Source organism: Tupaia chinensis, unplaced genomic scaffold (assembly GCF_000334495.1).
Source record: "Tupaia chinensis unplaced genomic scaffold, TupChi_1.0 Scaffold000550_1, whole genome shotgun sequence".
Lineage (NCBI taxonomy): Eukaryota > Metazoa > Chordata > Mammalia > Scandentia > Tupaiidae > Tupaia > Tupaia belangeri.
In genome coordinates, this window is record NW_006160062.1 from 371367 (window position 1) to 390601 (window position 19235).

Here is a 19235-nt window from a genome sequence, read left to right on the forward strand (position 1 = left end):
GGGAAAAATTAGAGGATATTACCAAAATGTCAGAAAAAGAATTTAGAATATTTATGGTAACAAAATTCTATGAGATGTAAGACAGAAGAGACATTAAGTTCCAAGAGATGAGGAAGTCCTTCCACAACATGAAAGAAGAATCGGACACTAAAAAAGAAAAAAAAGAATCAAACAGAACTGTTAGATATGAAGGCTGTAATATAGGAAATCAAAATCTTGCTTGAAAGTATTAAAAGCAGGTTAGGCTATGCGCAAGATTGAAATTAGGAAGTAGAAGACAAAAACCTCTGACCTAGAAAAAAATATCAAAAATACTAAGAAAACTGAGGATAATATATGAAAAATACTAGGGACCATGAAATGCCCAAACATCCAAAGGTATCCCAGAAGGTGAAGAAACTGATAAGAGCATTAATAATATACTCCACAAAATTCTGGAAGAAAACTTTCCAAGTCTAGAGAGGCACTCAAACATTCAGACCTAAGAAATACAAAGAACCCCAAATAGAGTCAATCCAAGAAGATCTTCCCCACGGTACATCATAGCTAGATAGGCCAAAACCACAGACAAAGACAATGTACTAAGATTGGCAAGAAAGAAACATCAAGTCACTTACAAAGGTTATCCCATAAGGCTAACACCGGACTGCTCATCAGATACAATACAAGCAAGGAAAGAATGGGGAAATATATTCAAAGTGTTACATGAAACACAATTTCAAACAAGAATACTATACCCAGCAAGACTACCTTTCATATGAGAAAAGAAGATAAAAATGTTCTTGGATAAACAAAACCTGAAAGAATTTACCAACTCTACATCAGCTCTTCAAGAACTTCTGAAAGGAGTACTACACCAAGAAAAGACAGACAGCAATAAGAGAACAAAAAACAACAAAGAATTTGGCCAACTTAATGGTAGGAATGAGTCTGTAAATAGCACTAAAAACATTGAATGTCAATGGGTTAAATTTTCAGATCAAGATACACAGATTGTCTGAATGGATTAAAAATCAGAAACCCTCCACCTGCTACCTATAAGAAACCCATCTCATAGATAAAGACATACATAAATTAAAAAATGAAAGGCTGGAAAAAGGTATTCCATGCCAATGGAAACCAAAAAAGAGTGCAGTTGCTATACTGATTTCAGACAAAATAGGCTTTAAAGTAAGAATCATAAGAAGAGACAAAGAAGGGAATTATACAACAGTAAAAGGGCTAATTCATCAAAAATATAAAAATGCTTATAAATATGTATACACCCTACTCAGGAACACCCAAATATGTAAAGGAAAGACTGCTAGATCTAAAAGGAAAGAGAGACTGTAACACAATAATTGTCACCCCATTATCTCTTTTAGACAGATCAATGAGACAAAAAAATAAGTTAAACAATACATAACTCAGATGAACTTGACAAATATCTATAGAATTTTCCATGCAAAAAACACAAAATATACATTCTTCTCAGCCCCACATGGCACTTTCTTGAAGATTGACCACATGATAGGGCACAAAAACAGCCTTGACAGATTCAAAGTCACAGAAACGATATCCAGTATCTTCTCCAACCATGATGGAATTAAATTTGGTATTAGTCTCAGGAAAAAACTCTCAAAATACATAAATATAGGGAATCTAAATAACTTATTTTTAAATGACTTCATGACTATTCAAGAGATTAAGACTGAAATAAAAAGATTCATGGAAACAAATGATAAGTTTCCATAATTGATGAGACACTACAAAAGCAGTCGTAAGAGGGAAGATCACAGCAATTAGTGTGCATAAGAAAAAGACAGACAGGTGGCAAAAGGACAACCTAACGTCGTGACTCAGGGAATTGGAAAAAAAAAATCCAAAATCTGCCAGGAGAAAAGAAATAATAAAAATTCAAGCAGAAATAAATGAAATAGAAAACAAACAAACTATACAGAAAATAAATGAAAGCAAAAGCTGATTCTTTGAAAAGATAAACCAAATTGACACACCATTAGCTACACTAATTAAGAAGAGAGAAACAATCAGATACATCAAATTCACAACGAATCAGGCAAAATTACAACTGACATAACAGAAATATGAAACATCACTAGAGGATACTATGAGCGGCTATACACCAACAAAGAAGAAAATCTGGATGAAATGGACAAATTCCTGGACACATATAATCTACCAAGATTGACTCAGGAGGACACAGAAAGCCTGAATAGACCCATAACAAGCAATGAGATTGAATCAGTAATAAATAATCTCCCAAAAAAGCTAAGTCCAGTTCCTCATGTCTACACTGCTGAATTCTACAAAATTTTAAAAGAGGTAACCCTCATTACTCAAACTGTATCTAGAGATCCAAAAGGAATGAACCCTTCCAAATTCATTCTATGAAGCCTCCATCACCCTCATTCCTAAAATGGATAAGGATACAGCAAAAAAAGGAAAACTGCAGACCTGTATCTCTGATGAATATAGATGGAAAGATTATCAACAAGATATTTACCAACAGTATTCAACAGCATATAAAAAAGATTATTCATCACGACAGGAAGGCTTTATTCCAGGGAAACAAGGGTGGTTCAGCATTCGAAAGATTATCAACAAGATATTTACCAACAGTATTCAACAGCATATAAAAAAGATTATTCATCACGACAGGAAGGCTTTATTCCAGGGAAACAAGGGTGGTTCAGCATTCACAAAACCATAAATGTAATACACCATATTAACAGAAAGAAAAATAAAAACCATATGATAATTTCAATCTATGCAGAAAAAGCATTTGACAAAAATACAACATTCCTTTATGATTAAGACTCTCAGTAAATTCGGCATAAAGAATCATTTCTCAGCATCATAAATGCTATCAAAGAAAACCCTACAGCTATCATTATACTAAATGGGGGAAAAGCTAAAAGCTTTTCCACTAAAAACCGGTACAAAACAAGGCTGCCCTCTCTTTACACTTCTATTCAATATAGAATAGGAAATTCTAACCAATGCGATCAGACAAGAGAATGAAATAAAAGGCATTCTGATAGGGCAAGAAGCTGTTTGCAGATGACATGATTGTATGCATAGAAGACCCAGTAGTATTCATGAAAATACTTCTTGAAATAATAAATGCATACAGTAAAGTGGCAGGATACAAAATTAACTTACAAAAATCTATTGTATTTCTTTATATAAACAAGCAACAGAGACAGAACTGAAGAAAGTAATCCCATTTACCATAGCCACAAAAAGTATAAGATATCTAAAAATAAAACTAACCAAGGAAGTTAAGGACCTCTGTAAGAAAAACTATAAAAAAAATTTAAAAAGAAATAAAAAGGATACCAAAAAGTGGAAGGACATCCCACGTACCTGGACTGGGAGAATTGTTATAATCAAAATGGCAATCCTACCCAAATTAATCTACATATTTAGTGCAATCCCTATAAAATTACAAGAGACATTCTTCACTGATCTAGAAAAGATAACCATAAAATTTGTCTGGAATCATAAAAAATCCCATATTGCCAAAGCCATCCTGCACAAGAAGAGTGGAGTGGGTGGCATCTCACTTCCTGACCCCAAAATATATTACAAAACTGTGATAATAAAAACAGTATGGTATTGGGGACCAGCAGTTAGTGTAATGGCTATGTCGCTGAACTCCCATATAGCCGACCGTGGTTCGAGTCCTGGACCCAGTGGCTTAAACTCACACAAGTCGCGTGTGCGTACGTGCCCAAGATCCTTAGAGGAGAATGGAGGAGAAGGGATTGCAGCGTGGCCATTCCCCCCACGGGGTGGTTTCTCACTTTCTATCTCTCTGTCTCTCTCTGTCTTTCTGGCGAGTGCGAGCACCCTATAGCAAAAACCTCTCTAAAAACAAACAAACAAATAAAAGTATGGTATTTGCACAAAAACAGACATGAAGACCAATGGAACAAAGTAGAGACCCCAGAAATAAACCTTAAAACATATAGCCAACTCATCCTTGACAAAGGGCACCAGTCAATCCAGTGGGAAAAGGAAAACCTCTTTAGCAAATGGTGCTGAAAAACCTGGGTATCCACCTGCAAAAAGGTGAATCTGATCTCTTATCTGTCACCATCAATAAAAATCAACTCAAAGTGGATCAAAGATCTAGGCCAAAGACCACAAACTATAAAACTACTGGTGGAAAACACCAGGGAAACTCTGGGAGACATTGGGGTAGGCAAAGACTTCTTAAGCAAGACCCCCAAAGCACAGGCAATAATCCCCAAAATAGACAGGTGGGATTACATCAGATTAAGAAATTTCTGTACAGCAAAGTACACAGTAATTAATGTGAATCGATGATGACCCTTGGAATGGGAAAGAATTTTTGTTAACTATGCCTCAGGTAAGGGACCAATACCAGAATACACAGGGAACTCAAGTGGCTTACCCAGAAGAAAATGATTAACCCAATTAAAAGATGGGAAAAGAGCTGAATAAACAGCTCTCTAAGGAAGACATATGAACAGCCAAAAAGCATATGAAAATATGCTCAACATCTCTCATCAGATCAGAAAGGAGATGCAGATCAAAACCACGATGAGATACTACCCAACCCCAGTCAGAATGGTGAATTTAAAAAAAAAAAAAAAAGGTAAGTGTTGGAAAGTAGCAAAAGAGAATTCTCCTACACTGCCAATGGGAATGTAAATTGGTTCAACCACTGTAGAGAACAACATGGAGGTTTCTCAAAGACTTTTAAACAGAACTACCATATGATCCACCAGTTCCACTCCTGGGTATCTCTCCAAAGGACAGGAGAGTACTCAATCGGAAAAGCGCTTGCACAACTATTTTCATTGCAGCACTATTCATGATTGCTAAGACATGGAACCAACCCAAATGTCCACAAACATATGAATTGATTGAAAAAGTATGACACTATACTCCATGAAATACTATTCAGTCATAATAAACACCAAGACTCTGGTTGTGAACACACATGGAAGATTTAGTGCTGAGTGAAGCAAGTCAGTCTATGAAACAGAGGCATTGTATGTCTCCACTTAACATAAACCGATTATCTATACTCTATGATAGAGACCGAAAGACTGGAGGACATAAAAGCATCGAAAATTGTTATGTGTACTGGGGACAAAGTGGAAGGAGGCTGGAAGAGGGGAGGAGTGCAGGAAGGGAAATATGGAGAAGTAAGACATTTGTGGGACACAGATATGGTTTGTTGCCTGTTGGTGATGTGTATAGTATTCTCAACTTGTCTCCTGTGTGGCATATATCATGTTGGGTAAACTCTCTTAACAAATTAAATGATGTGTAATGATTGAATTTGTAAATAATAATAATAAGTAAATAATAGAATTAAATAATGCTTTAAAAAAAAAAGGGACAGCAGAACCTCTTTTTCCTTGTCCATTCAATGCCTAGAGATTCTATATATCTAGGCTCTGAGCCTTAGAAGGTCTTAGGAAACAATTCAGCCTTTCTTAGTATTGGTATAATATATGGGAATAAAATAAAATAAGTTTTATTTTGTATGTAGCTAACTTTATTTATTGTGTCCTTGGCCACTGATTTTCTCAACTGCATTAGTTATATATATTAGGCATATGCAGGGATCCATGGCAACCCTCTGAGTAACCTGCAGTAAGAGTTAAACCCTAGGACTCTAGAAAAAGCTTAAATAAACCTTATACTTTTTCTTTCAGTCATAAAATAAAATATGCATGAAAACTAACAATGATCTCTTTAAGCAATTTGTCTTCCGGTCTTTCTTTAGTTTCCTTTGAATTTCAAGAAACTTTCATACTGATAGTCTTTAAATTTTTTTTAAATAATAATTTATTTTATTTTATTTTATTATTACTATTTTCATTTGCTATAGGGCACATGCACTCACCAGAGAGAGAGAAAGAAAGAGAAAAGTCACTAGGTCTGAAACTTGAACTGTGGTCAGTCATGTGGGAGTCCATCTCTTTTACCACCATGCCACCTGCTGGCCCCACACTGTTAAACTTTTTTTTTTTTTTTGAGAGAGATTTTTGGTATAGGGTTTGCTTGTTAGACAGAAAGATAGACAAAGTGAGAAATCAACCCCCAGGGAAATGGTCACCCTGCAATCCCTTCTCCATTCTCCTCTCAGGATTTTGTACATGTATGCTGTTAGTCTAGTCTTTAATGAGCACCAGAGTAATGGTTGGAACTGCAACCCTTCCATAACCCTCTACTTACCAAACTGGAGTCCATGGTACCAGCTGGGTCACAAGTATTGCTAGAACCTGTATAGGATTTAGAATGTTTTAAATTCTAGAGGCTTTTTTAATACCTGGAGTTTTACATCTATATATTTTTTTGATAGACAGGTGGCAAAGATTTTGCATGCAATTCAAAGAAAGTCATCCCAGAAAATACTTTTTATCCTTAGTCCCCAAATCACCCTTTCACCACTGAACATTCCTATTGCCTGCCTACTAATAAGAGTTTATTTCTAATTGATGATGAAGGAGATCAGAGAAAAGAGGGTCTAAAAATTTTGAGCATCTTTAGTATTGACCAGAAGAGGGCAATATTGTCCCAAAAGATTTTTAATTGTCCATTAAAAAAGAAAGTACAGAATTTATAAGCACATCTTTTAGTTAAGCAAGAGTTCATTCTGTAATTATCACAACTCCCTTGCTCCCAACTCTGCTAAAGTTTTTGATAATGTCAATTAGACCATTTTTCTGCCTTGGTCAGTATAGCACTGTAATCCTAATAAACCATCTCTCCAATCAATGGGGATCTTGCAGTCTCAGTACAATTTCAGTGTTACAACTGAAAAACAAAAAAGGTCAGCTGAGCTTGTTCTGAGCTAGTTCCTCAAATCATTTAAATAAATCCATACAGGATCTTGTTTTCTCACAAGTTGTTCCTTAGCCTTTTAGACTATTTAGTTTCTTTATCTGTTTGCCTCGCCTTCCCCTGATGACTCTTTTTCTTCTCTCTCTCTCCCTCTTTTGCTCTGCATTTTCCTATAATGACAATACAACCTTGCTGCTCTCTGTTTTCCTGCCTGGCTATACCCAGCCTTCGGGTCCTCCCCAGGAGGACAAATGTTGCCACCTGGAACTCTGGTGGATACAGCTGTTCAGTCCCTCTCCAAGGACCACAACACTTCCTTTCACTCTTGACATCTCTGGAGGTGGCAGACCCACCCTGTTTACCCTTGAATTCTAGGAACAGTTGGGCCTTCTCAAAGGACAGCAGTCTTCACTGACTGCTGGCTCTGCTGTTGGGTCTCGAGGATTCTGGTTGGTACAATACTGGGAAATGAATCCTGTGCTATAGCCCTGTCTTCCAACAATTCTGGATGCCAGGTTCAAAGTTTATCAGGAGCAGGACAGAATCTAGAAAAATTATTCTCCTGATGGAAAGTCTGGGTCAACCTTCCAACTCCTCTTCTCAACAAAGCAACAGTCCTCTAAAATGCAGTCAGAAGTTACTGGCCTGTCCTTGGAGAATTAGAGCACCAAGGAGCCCAAGGAATACTCTGGCATCTCCTTTCTGTCCATTCCACCATACGCCATACACTCCATCTTCACATATCAATAGTGGGCCGGCTGAATACTGATAACAGCCTGTAGCAGTGGGTTTGGTTTCTGTCTTCTTGTTAGCTAAAAACTGCATAGACTCCAATGCACTTCTTCCCTTCCCTCCCCGTCCCCACCACCAGTGCTGAAGTATGATGACACAGATGGCACAGCCCCCACGAGTCCAAAGACTAACAAGGAGGAGCAAAAACACAGAAAAAGTTCCACTTATCTTGTTGTCAAGGGGACTTGTTAAAAAGATCACAATATGAGCAATATCAGTGCCACAAGCAGGTAAAGAGAAAAGGCAGGATGTCATGGGACAGGGAACGGTGAACACTCCTCTGGTTGCTCTGAATCACCTTTGCCACGTTGCTAGACAGAGAGCCAACAAACCCAAATTTAGAGCACATGGGCATTTTAGGTTTGTTTTGGTTAGGAAGAAGTCACTTCTGGATTCCTCTGAGAATGTATGTCTGATGCAGGCATTTTCAATGGACTTGAATTGGAGGGATCCAGGCACATTGAGTCAAACGTGTAGGGATGATTAGGGTTGCTCTGTTGGGCCAGGGCTGTAGGCTACTCTGTGAAACTGGTTGCATGCACTTCAGAGAGGAACCAGCTCTCAGGCATTCTGCTGGCTTCCCTACCTTGGCAGTGAGGAAAATCATAGGCTCCCGAGAGACACCTGTCGCACCGCTGTCCTGTAATCCCTGGTCGGCATTCACACTGCCCAGTCACTGCATTGCAGGGCATCTGGTAGGATCCCAAGGCTGAACACTGGCAAGCTGGGTATAAAGAACAGTTAGACTCAGGATTGCAGGAGGCAGAACCAAGTTCTGGATCAGAGCACCAGGGTGGTACCAGAAAGACTCAAAATGCAAGTTCTAGCTCCACTTTTTGGTGTACCTGGAACCTGAAACAATTCACTCAACAGCTCTAAGATAGTTTCCCCTCTCTTAAATGCGGTGATACTGGCATCCACTTTAGAAGATTGTCATGAGGATTAAATAATACTTGAAAAAGCCTGTCATAATAAGCACTCAAAAGATACTAGCTTTTATTGCCATTGTCAGTTTCATATTCAGCAAGATTGGTTGGTGGTGAGTAAGGTTTTTGGGGATACTTGTCATATATAGTAATTGATACTTGAAGGAGAAGAAAGGAGGAAACAGCTGATGGGGGATGTGACTCATGGGAGGGGCCACTTCAACTCCACCTTCTACTAGGAGATCAAGTGCAAATCTTCCTAGTCAAAATGGATCTCCAACTGCCCCCTTGTTTTTTCCTGACCTCCTCTCTTCATACCTATTTTTTCCAGGTCTACTGGAGTGGATCAGTCATGGAAAAAGATATGCAGACAGCAATCTGAATGGATGGGAAAGGCATCCCAGTCTTATTTGCCCAGCATCAAGCTGTTCTCTCCATCTTTGGCTAAATGAATGAGGAAAAAAAAAAAAACCCACATAGCTGGAGAGAATGGATTCTGGCCATCACCTCCCAGCCCCCATCTCACTGGGCCAGGTTCCTACTAGTGTCTATGCAGCTAAATTTCTATAAGGTTCCTGTTGCTCAGCATCACTTTCACTTGCACTACAAGGACCCCTTTTATAGGGTGGGTGGGTAGTGGAAATGGTTTCCTTAGCTGGAGAGTTTCACCTCTAAAGAACTAGAAGGAACTGGACAGATTGCCTCATTGGATTCCATCATCGCATGGTAACGTTCAGAAGTTAAGTGACATTTATAAAGTCACTAATGAGTCTGTAACAAAGTACTTCCATCTCTGTGGTCAAATGCATCTGGATTCAAATATTAGCCATGACATTTAACAGCCATGCAATCATGGGCAAATGGCTGAGTCTCTTTAAGCCTCAGTTTCTTCTTCTGTAAATTCGAGTTGATAATCGTACCCACCTCATAGGTCATCAGAGAATCATCAATAAGGTTTGGAAAACACTGGGCAGATGCTTGGCATAGAGGAAGTGCTCATTGTGTGTTCATTTTTATCAGTATTATTGTTCTAATTACCCTAGTCCCCCAGTGCTTGGGAGGTGCTCTTTATACTCACTACTTAACACTCAGAGTAAATCAATGAATTAATATTTCTGACCTCCTAATTTGTACTTATTATATGCAGTAAAAAAAAAAAATACAACCTTGTTTGCAAGTTTTAAATAATTCCACACTAGCTGAAAAGAAGAGTAAATTGGGGACCAGCAGTTGGCATAATGGCTCTGTCGCTGGACTCCCATGCAGTTGACTGTGGTTCGAGTCCCGGACCCAGTAGTTTAAACTTACAACAGGTGCAAGTGTGTGCATGCCCAAGATCCAGAGAGGAGAGTGAAGGAAAAGGAATTGTGGTACAGTCATCCTCTCTAGGGGGTGATTTCTCACTTTCTGTTTCTCTGTCTCTCTCTGTCTGTCTGGCGAGTGCACACACCCTACAGCAAAAACATCTCAAAAAAAAAAAAAAAGGAGTAAATTGATGTGACAAACTTCCTTGTCATATTCTAAGAAATTGCCACAGCCACCCCAAACTTTAGCAAACATCACCTTTATCAGTCATTAGCCATCAACATTGAGGAAGACCCTCCAAACATGCAAAAAGATTGACTCACTGAAGGTTCGGATGAACATTAGCATTTTGTAGCAATAAAGTATTTTTAAGTAAGAGATGTACAATGCTCTTTGTGTGTGTGTGTGTGTGTGTGTGTGTGTGTGTTTGGGTAGGGATTTTTGCCTTAGGGCGCATGTGCTCACCAAAGAGAGAGAATCAGAGACAGTGAGCAAAAAAACAGGAATCGCCCCCCCCAGGGAGATGGCCACACCACAATCCCTTCTCCATTCTCCTCTTGGAATCTTGGGCACATCTGTATACACGTCCAGTATAAGTTTCAAGCCACTGGTTCCAAGACGCAAACCACAGTCCACCATATGGGAATCCACCGACATAACTGCTATGCCATCCACAGGCCCCTGGACATTGTCTTTTTTTAAAAAAATTACTTTGTTTAACTTCATTTATCATTATCATTATTATTTTTCAGTTTGATCAGAGAGAGACAGAGAGAGAGAGAGAGAGGGAGGAAGTGAGAAAGCAAGCCACCAGTCTGAGACTTGAACCGTGGTCGGCCATGTGGGAGTCCAGTGCCTTTAACCAAGCTATTATGCCACTTAGACCATTTGATCAAGCAATTCCAATGGTGCTCTATGTGTCAATGGCTGATAGAGACGCTGTTTGGAGCCTTTGGCATGCTTCCAAAAGTGAATCATAGCAGACCTTAGAATTTTTTTCGAGCAAAGCCTTGCCATCAATTACAGATAACCACTCTCCTTTTGAGAAACAGCTTTTATACTGCTACTGAACCTTAATAGAGACAAGATGCTTAACCATTGGCCATGAAGTTACATTGGAACCTATGCTGCCCATCATGAACTGGGTGTTATCTGACCCATGAAACCATGAAGTTGAGCATACAGTCATATACCAATTCATGGGCAGTGGTCAATGCTCTGATAGGATGATCAGATGATCAGGGACTCAGAGGGAATGTGAAAAATTGCTGACAAAGAGATCTGGCAAACAGCTATGGGTGAAAAAGCTCTTTCAATGGGAGAAAAATATTAACTTATTTATATCCTATGTAAATTCTTTCCAAAGAGTGATCTCATCAGAGGGGTATTCTAATAAGAAAGCAGATAGCATGTTCTGCTCTTGGATGCCAGTCAGGCTCTTTCTCAGCTGCTTCTCTCATTGTCCAATGAGCTCATGAACAAAGTGGTCAAAGTGACAAGGAGGGAGATTATGCATGAGATCAAAAACATGGACTTCCGGGACCAGCAGATAGAGTAATGGCTATGTCGCTGGACTCCCACATAATCGACCGCAGTTCGTGTCCCGGACCCAGTGGCTTAAAACTCACGCCAGGTGCATGTGCGTGCGTGCCCAAGATCCCAAGAGGAGAACGGAGGAGAAGGGATTGAGGCGTGGCCATGCCCCCTGTGGGGTGATTTCTCGCTTTCAGTCTGTCTCTCTCTGTCTGGCGAGCACACGCGCCCTATAGCGAAAAAAAACTCTCCAAAAAAAAACCATGGACTTCCACTCACCATGGCCTATCTGACTGCAGTCTCTGCCAAGTACCTAATCTGCCAACAACAGAAGCCAACACTGAGTCCCTGATATGGCATGATTTCAGGGTGATCAGCCAGCCACCCAATGGTGGTTGATGACATTGGACTACTTCTGTCATAGAAGGGGCAATGTTTTGTTCTTCTTGGAATGGACACTTTGAATACATAAATGCCTTCTCTGTATAAATGCTCCTTCCAAAACTATCATCCATGAACTTACAAAATGTTTTATCCCCTTCCCTGGTATTCCACATAGCATTGCTTCCAACCAAGGAACTCACTGCACAGCAAATGACATGCAACAAAGGGCCCATGCTCATAGAATTCTCTGGTCTTACTATGCTGAAGCAGCTGGCTTAATAGAATGGTAGAATGGCCTTTTGAAGATTTAATTATAACACCAGTTAGAATCCAATACCTTGCAGGACTGGAGCTAGGCCCTCCAGAAAGATATATGTACTCTGAATAGTATCTAATATATGATGTTTCTCCCATATTTAGGTTTCATGGGTCCAGGAATGAAAGGGTAGAAATGGGAGTGGCAACTATTTACCGTGACCCACTAACAAAATATTTGCTTCATGTCCCTATTTCCTTATCCTCTGCAAGCCTAGAGGTCTGTAGAACTAAGACCTGTAGAACTAAGAGGAATGCTTCGACCAGGAGACATGATAATGACTCATTAAACTAGAAGTTAAGATTCCATTGAACTAAAAATTAATTTACCTGACCACTCTATGCAACTAATGGTTCTAAATCAACAGAGATGGAAGCAATTGTGTTGACTTAAGTGATTGAGCCTGATCACCAAGGGAAATTGAACTGCTATTCTATAATGAAGGTAGGGAAGAATATGTCTAGAATATAGGACATCACTTAGGGTGTCTCTCATGTTATCATGCCCTGTGATTAAAGTCAATGGGAAACTACAACTTAAGACTATAAATGCCTCCAAGTGCTTCAAGAATGAAAATTTGAGTCACTCCACCAGGTAAAGAACCACAACATGCTGAAGTGATTATGAAGGCAAAGGGTATATAGAATGGGTAGTGGAAGAAGGCAGTCTATAAATACCAACTACAACCATATGACCAGTTACTAGAAATGAGACTGTAATTGTAATGAGTATTTTCTTCTATTGTGTTAGGAATATGTTTTGTGTTTATGTTTGTATGTGTGTAAAGCAAATACCTTGTTTTTTTTCTTCCTTCTCTCATCCCCTTGTCATACAACATAAGGTATATTGACTTTATGTTATAGAATTCAGATTATAGGATATCATGGAGAAGAGTGAACATTACCCAAAACTTTGCATCCTCTTCTGGGGAAAGGGTAAGTGAATTTTCAGTTGTACATAGGATACTCATGTCATGTTACATAGAATTATGACCTTGTTATTGTTCTTTTTTTAGAGATTAAGTAGCATCTAAGGAGACCATTATGGGGGTACCAAGTTGACAAAGTGTGGATTTCTGTTGGTTAATTTTTTGTGTCAAGTTGGCTAGACTATTGTGCCAAGATTTACAGTCAAACGCCAGTTTAGATATTGTGGGAACAGTATTTTTAGATTATTATTTAATCTAATTAATATTACTATTTATTATTTATAACTAATATAGATATTTGTTGAATGTTAATATTTAATCTAATTAATATTTAAACCAGATTACCTTCTTTCATGTGGGTGGGACTCACCCAATCAATTAAGACTTAAGAGAAAAGGACTAATGTGCCTAGAAGGAGGAGGAATTCAGCCTCCGGACAGACTTTGGATTTGAGCTGCAGAGCACTGGGTCTCCAGTCTGACAGCCTACCCTGCAGATTACAGACCTGCCAACCCCCAAATTTCATGAGCCAACTCCTTAAAATAAATCTCTAAAATAAATATACACATCCTTTTGGTTCTGTTTCTCTCAGGAATGCTAGCTACTACAGGCTCTTTCTGCCCTAAAGGAAAGTAAACCAGAAAAAAAAAAAAAAAAAAAAAACAGCTAAGCTGAAGGTTGTGCAGAAGTCACCTATGCAGAAGGATACAGGCTCTTTCTGCCCTAAAGGAAAGTAAACCAGAAAAAAAAAAACACTCTTAAAGGCCTTTAGCATAGCTATAGGAATCTGGAGCACAGTGGCAGCAGCTCTGCAGCATAATGTGGGTGACAGAGGCATTGATTGGGTCCTGGGGTCACAGGGGTTGTAGGGAGCTTAGTTATGCTCAAGAGGTGAAAACAAAAGAGTTGGCCTTAAAAGCATGTACATTGTTTTAAAATTGCAAATTACTCAATCTGGCATCACATTCCTCATTTCAACCCAGTTGTCAGTAAAAGTTGCCAAGTCCCAAACCCAAATCCCAACATTGGCAGCCCTTATCTCACTCTTGGAAATACTATAAGGTTTTCAAAATACTGTAATTTTGTTTTCTGTTTGGGGCCAGGTCCTTCTGGAGTATTTCATTTCTTCCCATTTACTCCTCATTGTTTCTGTTCAAGGAGTATTACAAATAATAGTAACAAAAGCCTAAAGGGATAAGGAGCCTGTCTGCCATGCTCGCTAGTATCTTCCAGCAGTTCATGCCAAATAGTGATTAAATGAGAGAATAAGAAACTATTTAAATCCTTCTTCAGGTGCAGCCCTGTGTTGATGCTTGAAATATGTTACCTTATTGAGCCTTGCAACATTGCTATGAGACAGGTTTTACTATGAATCATGCCATCCTACTCTCCTTCAGTAATAAGCTCATGAGTGGGGCAACATTATATAAACAACATGAAAATTACAGTTAAATAGAGATCATTTTTGTTTAAGGGAAGTTCTTATTGCCCATGATATTGGAGCTTTTCCTACTCGTAGAAAATCAGACTGGTGCTTTCTTCAGTCAAATCACAAAGCCAACAGCCAGTTTCATAATACTTATCACAACCCACTTCTTTGGAACTGAACACAGGGTAAATTAAATCTAGAGAAGGGACAGTCAAAAGTGTGGTGGTTATAAGGTGGCTGGATCCCACATGGCCAACTGCATAGTGTAAGTCCTAGATCTGGGCACGTGTGCATTCATGCCCAAAATCCTGAAAGGAGAAATTGAGAAGGGATAGTGACATGGCCATCCCCCATGGGTGGTACTTTCCCACCTTTCTTCTCTCTCTCTCTCTCTCTCTCTCTCTCTCTCTTTCTCTCTCGTGAGTACACATGCCCTCTGGCAAACAAACAAATAAATCTAGAACAAATCCTAAGCCTCTCCAACCCAACCACCTCTATGTTCTCTTAGACAAAAACCGAATTACAAAGTAAAAGGCTAGTTCAAGGCAAATGTCCTCAGAACTTAACTATAGACTGCTCCACACCCAGAGTCCTGAGGTCTTTATTTTCTACCTGGAAAGTCTAGGAGGCTCTCCTAGGCTCATCTCAGGCCAGAAACCTTCCCCTGCATCACTAGCCATCAGCTGGCATCATTGTTGTCTTCCCTGGGCTAGTTTGTCTGACTCACAGGAATGTGTTACCAGGAAGAATGAGGTTAATCTCTCACTTGCCATATATTTATAGGACTTCTTAAAAGAAAGACTTATTGGGAACCAGCAGTTAGCATAATGGCTATGTCGCTGGACTCCCACGTAGTAGACCGTGGTTCGCGTCCCGGACCCAGTGGCTTAAAACTCATGCCGGGCGCGTGTGCGTGTGTGCCCAAGATCCCAAGGGGAGAATGGAGGAGAAGGGATTGCGGCATGACCACAACCCCCTGGGGGGTGATTTCTCGCTTTCTGTTTCTATGTCTCTCTCTGTCTGTTTGGCAAGTGCACACGCCCTATAGCAAAAATCTCTCCAAAAAAAAAAAAAAAAGAAAAGAAAAAGAAAAAGGAAGACTTATTACCACAGCCCAAAGACCACATCAGCTTCTAATGAGGACAGTCTGGGTTCTGGGTCAGGTCAATATGGTCCAGTTTTGGGGACAGCTGCATTTCCTTGTGCCTTCATTTCATAGTCATGGGAGGACTCCTTTTTACAACCCCACCCCACCTCCTGTCCGCTAAGTGCTACCAAGTTCCACCTGGCAAACTGAACCACAAAAGGAGGGAGAGGGGAGTAAAAGAGGAGAAAAATACAAAAAGAAAGAGAAAAATGAAGAAGAGGAGAAGAGAAAAGGTGAGGAAGGCAGGAATGAGAGATGGAGAAAAAGAAAAGGAAAGGTAAACCCCCCTAAATACCAAGTTCACCAAGGTAGTTGCAGTTATATCTTATGGTTAAAGATAAAGAGTTAAACATAAATGTAAGTAGTCGATATATACAAGGAGACTCAAAATTTTGTGGAAAATGGAATTCAAGTATGAGTTTATTTTGGTGCAAAGAATATTCTGAAATTCAGGCACAGTGTCTTCATAATGTATATTTTCTGTGAACATTTTGAAGATCCCTTGTAAAGAAAATTCACCAATCTGGTCTCATATCTATGGCTTGATTTATACCTCTAAGAAAAAGAATTATAGGGCACTTGAGTGAGTCAAAGTCAAAATGAAAAGAATACAACATTGTACTTAGAAAAGTCTGGAGTTGATTAATATAATGCAAAACATAAATCTAGGACTGTAGTTGGCAAAAGCAGTTTAGAAATGTTTTTAAATTCCCTCTAAAGAAGATTTTGAAAGTCTTTAAAATAATAAAGAGCAAACACATAAAAATATTTTGGCTAGAATACACTGGGCCCATTGATACAGCGTTTTCATTGATGTGATTCTAATTTTTGATGGCTCAAGTAGTGAAGCCTATCAAAAAAGATCACAAAAGCTACTAGAATAAAGGAGCAGAGAGAAAGGAGACACCATCATTTCCATCATCCCAAATCCTTCTCAGAATGCTTCAAGTCTGAAACAACAAACTGCAGGGTATACCCCATACCACACACGAGTAAGGTGACAGTGCATTTCCTATACTGCTCAGAAAACTCCCCTCAAGCACTGGTAGACTTCTTCAGGTCTTGATATGCATCAGTAAGAACCACTATGGCAGGACAGATGAGCACTGCCTCCTGCTCCAGCTTGAATCCCAGCACCGAACATTACTTCTGTCTCCTTATTACTTATTTCAGGTCAGCTGAGAACAAGTGCAAAAGAGAGAGGGTAGTATCAGCACATGATTTGCCTGCCCCTTACAGGGTGGCCTCTCTCTTCCCATCTGAGTCACAATTTCAAACCACAGACAGAATCCAGCAGAGGCTGACCACAAACATTCACCAGTGGGAGCCAGAGTGTGCCCGCTAGTTTTCCTCTAATCCTTCTCTTGAGAGACCAAGAGCAAGCCTTATCACTCTAACACTTCCAGTGAGGTCAGAGGTTTAGATAGATCTTTGGAAGCAGAAATCCAAAACCACTCAATTAAAAATATAAATGATGACATGGAGGTTAGGTGGGTGGATACCACATTGCCAACTAGGCAGTTTGGGTCCTAGACCCAATGGATTGAAAATCACATGGGGTGCTTATTTGTGCATGCCCAAAATTCTGAGAGGAGAATGGAGGAGAAGGAATTGCAGCATGGCCATCCCCCAGATGGCCACCCCCCAGGGGCTTATTTCTTTCTCTCTCTCTCTCTTTCTCTCCAATGAGCACATGTTCCCTGTAGCAAATAAACACACACACACACACACACACACACATATGAATACATGTTAGCTGTCAGCCTCTTTGCAAGAAAAATGCTATAGTCAAACCTCAGATTTCCCTAATCTCTCATAGGATTGGTCTCTTGGGGAACAAGTTTTCTCAAGAGTTGAAGATTTCCCTGACACATAGTCTTATCACTCATTCATCTTGGTTAGGACACCCTGATTTTGCATGGGGAATATCTCTTCCCCTTGCTTCATTCAGATTATTGTGGTTCCCCCTCCTAGTTCTATAGATGTGATGTGTCTTAATCAGTTTTGGCTTCCATAACAGAATACTACAGATTAGGTGGCTTTCTGACAACAGAAATCTATCTTCTCACAATTCTGGAGCCTTGAGAAGTATAAGATCAAGGAGGTGGTCAATTTGGTTTTTGCTGAGGATTGTAAATAGCCACCTTAACATTGACCTCACACAATGGACAGAGAGTGCTCAAATTCTGGTGTATCTTCTTACTAGGATAAAAGCTCCACCCTTATAACCTTGCTTAACTGTAATTATTTCCTCATTCCAAATACAGTCATCCTGGGTATTACAGCTTCAACATACAAATTTTGGGTGACACAATTCAGTCCATAGCAAGGTGTATCTAAGAGATGTTCACTGCCACCTAAGGCCTAAGAACAAAGTCAATATATAAGACAGTAGAATTAAAAAGATGGAGAAAAACAGATCCTGCCAACATCTTTTGAGCCCATGGATCAAGTTGTTTCCGAAACTAGCTATGCCTGGAACGTTCAGATATAGCCAATAATTTATTTTTGCCTTAAACCAGTTTAGTACAAGTTTTCTGAGGCATGAAACAGAAAAGAGTCAGAACCAACTCTTTTTTATTTTTTTACTCATTATAGAACATGGACAAGAGAAAGAGAAAGAGGAAGAGGAAGAGAGAAAGAGAAAGAGGAAGAGGAAGAGAAAGAGGAAGAGAAAGAGAGAGAGACACCTTGCCAGAATCCTGGGCATGCATACACACACTTGGTGTGCTTTCAGGTCAACCCAGTAGAAAATACAAACCATGGTCAGTATGTGGTTTCCAACTCTGCAGTCTAGAACACTACCAACTGTGCCTTAGAGGCTGGGCCCATAACTGACTCTTTAATCAAAATGTTCTCATTTTTATCATTTAAAATTGTACTCTTATTAAAATGTATTATATGCCTCCCTTCCTTCTGATGCAGTCACATTATACATAACACAACCATTTCTTTAGGACGTACAGTCGTCATAATAATGCTTATCTACATAAGTAAGTATTATTGATATCCTCAATATCTTCCTAGTTGAGTAATTATGTGCCTTTCATTAAATGGCCCTTGTCTACTATACTTCAGTTTCAAGTCTGCTTTTCTGTTTCCTCCCTGCTATTAGTATGTTACCATAGTAGCATTTCCTCCTTCAAATTTTGTTTTTAATTCACCACAAGTTTGAACTGGAACACAAATAACCAGACTTCATATAATTACTTTAGAAGTAGAAAAGAAAGAAAGAAGGAAAGAAAGAAAGGAAGGAAGGGAGGGAGGGAGAGAAAGAAAGAGAGAAGGAGGGAGGGAGGAAGGAAAGAAGAAAGAAAGGAAGGAAGGAAGGAAGGACAGATGGACTAGGTTGAGTAGGAAGTCTATGTGATTCCTTTAATGCACATTTTTGAGATTGTATTTTTTACTTTACAGAGGCAATAAGGGGTTAGGGAGCTCAATGCTCGCTTCTTACTTTTGCTCAAGATACATGAACCACATAACCAAGTTCCAGCTAGATGGAATAATGATCTGTTGAAGATCAAAGAATTATAGCACACATTTTAAAACAGTGATTTTTAAGAGAAAAAAATTAGTTTGGAATTTTTTTATAGAAATCTAATAATTTTTAATTAGGCAGCATATTAAAAATGAGTGCAGTTCCTAGA

The 19235-nt window shown here is 39.3% G+C and overlaps 1 protein-coding gene across 3 annotated transcripts in view; it reads right to left on the reverse strand.

Moving 5' to 3' along the window:
• The window catches only part of LAMA3 (laminin subunit alpha 3), a gene marked incomplete at its 5' end in the record, with an annotated part of 299569 nt that overhangs the window by 161525 nt on the left and 118809 nt on the right, over nt 1-19235 (reverse strand). For 2 of the 3 annotated variants that reach the window (XM_014591287.2, XM_014591288.1), the window contains 2 exon segments: nt 6220-6266; nt 8207-8344. In XM_014591287.2, coding sequence (XP_014446773.1) covers nt 6220-6266; nt 8207-8344 — 185 coding nt within the window. 3 annotated transcript variants of the gene reach the window in all.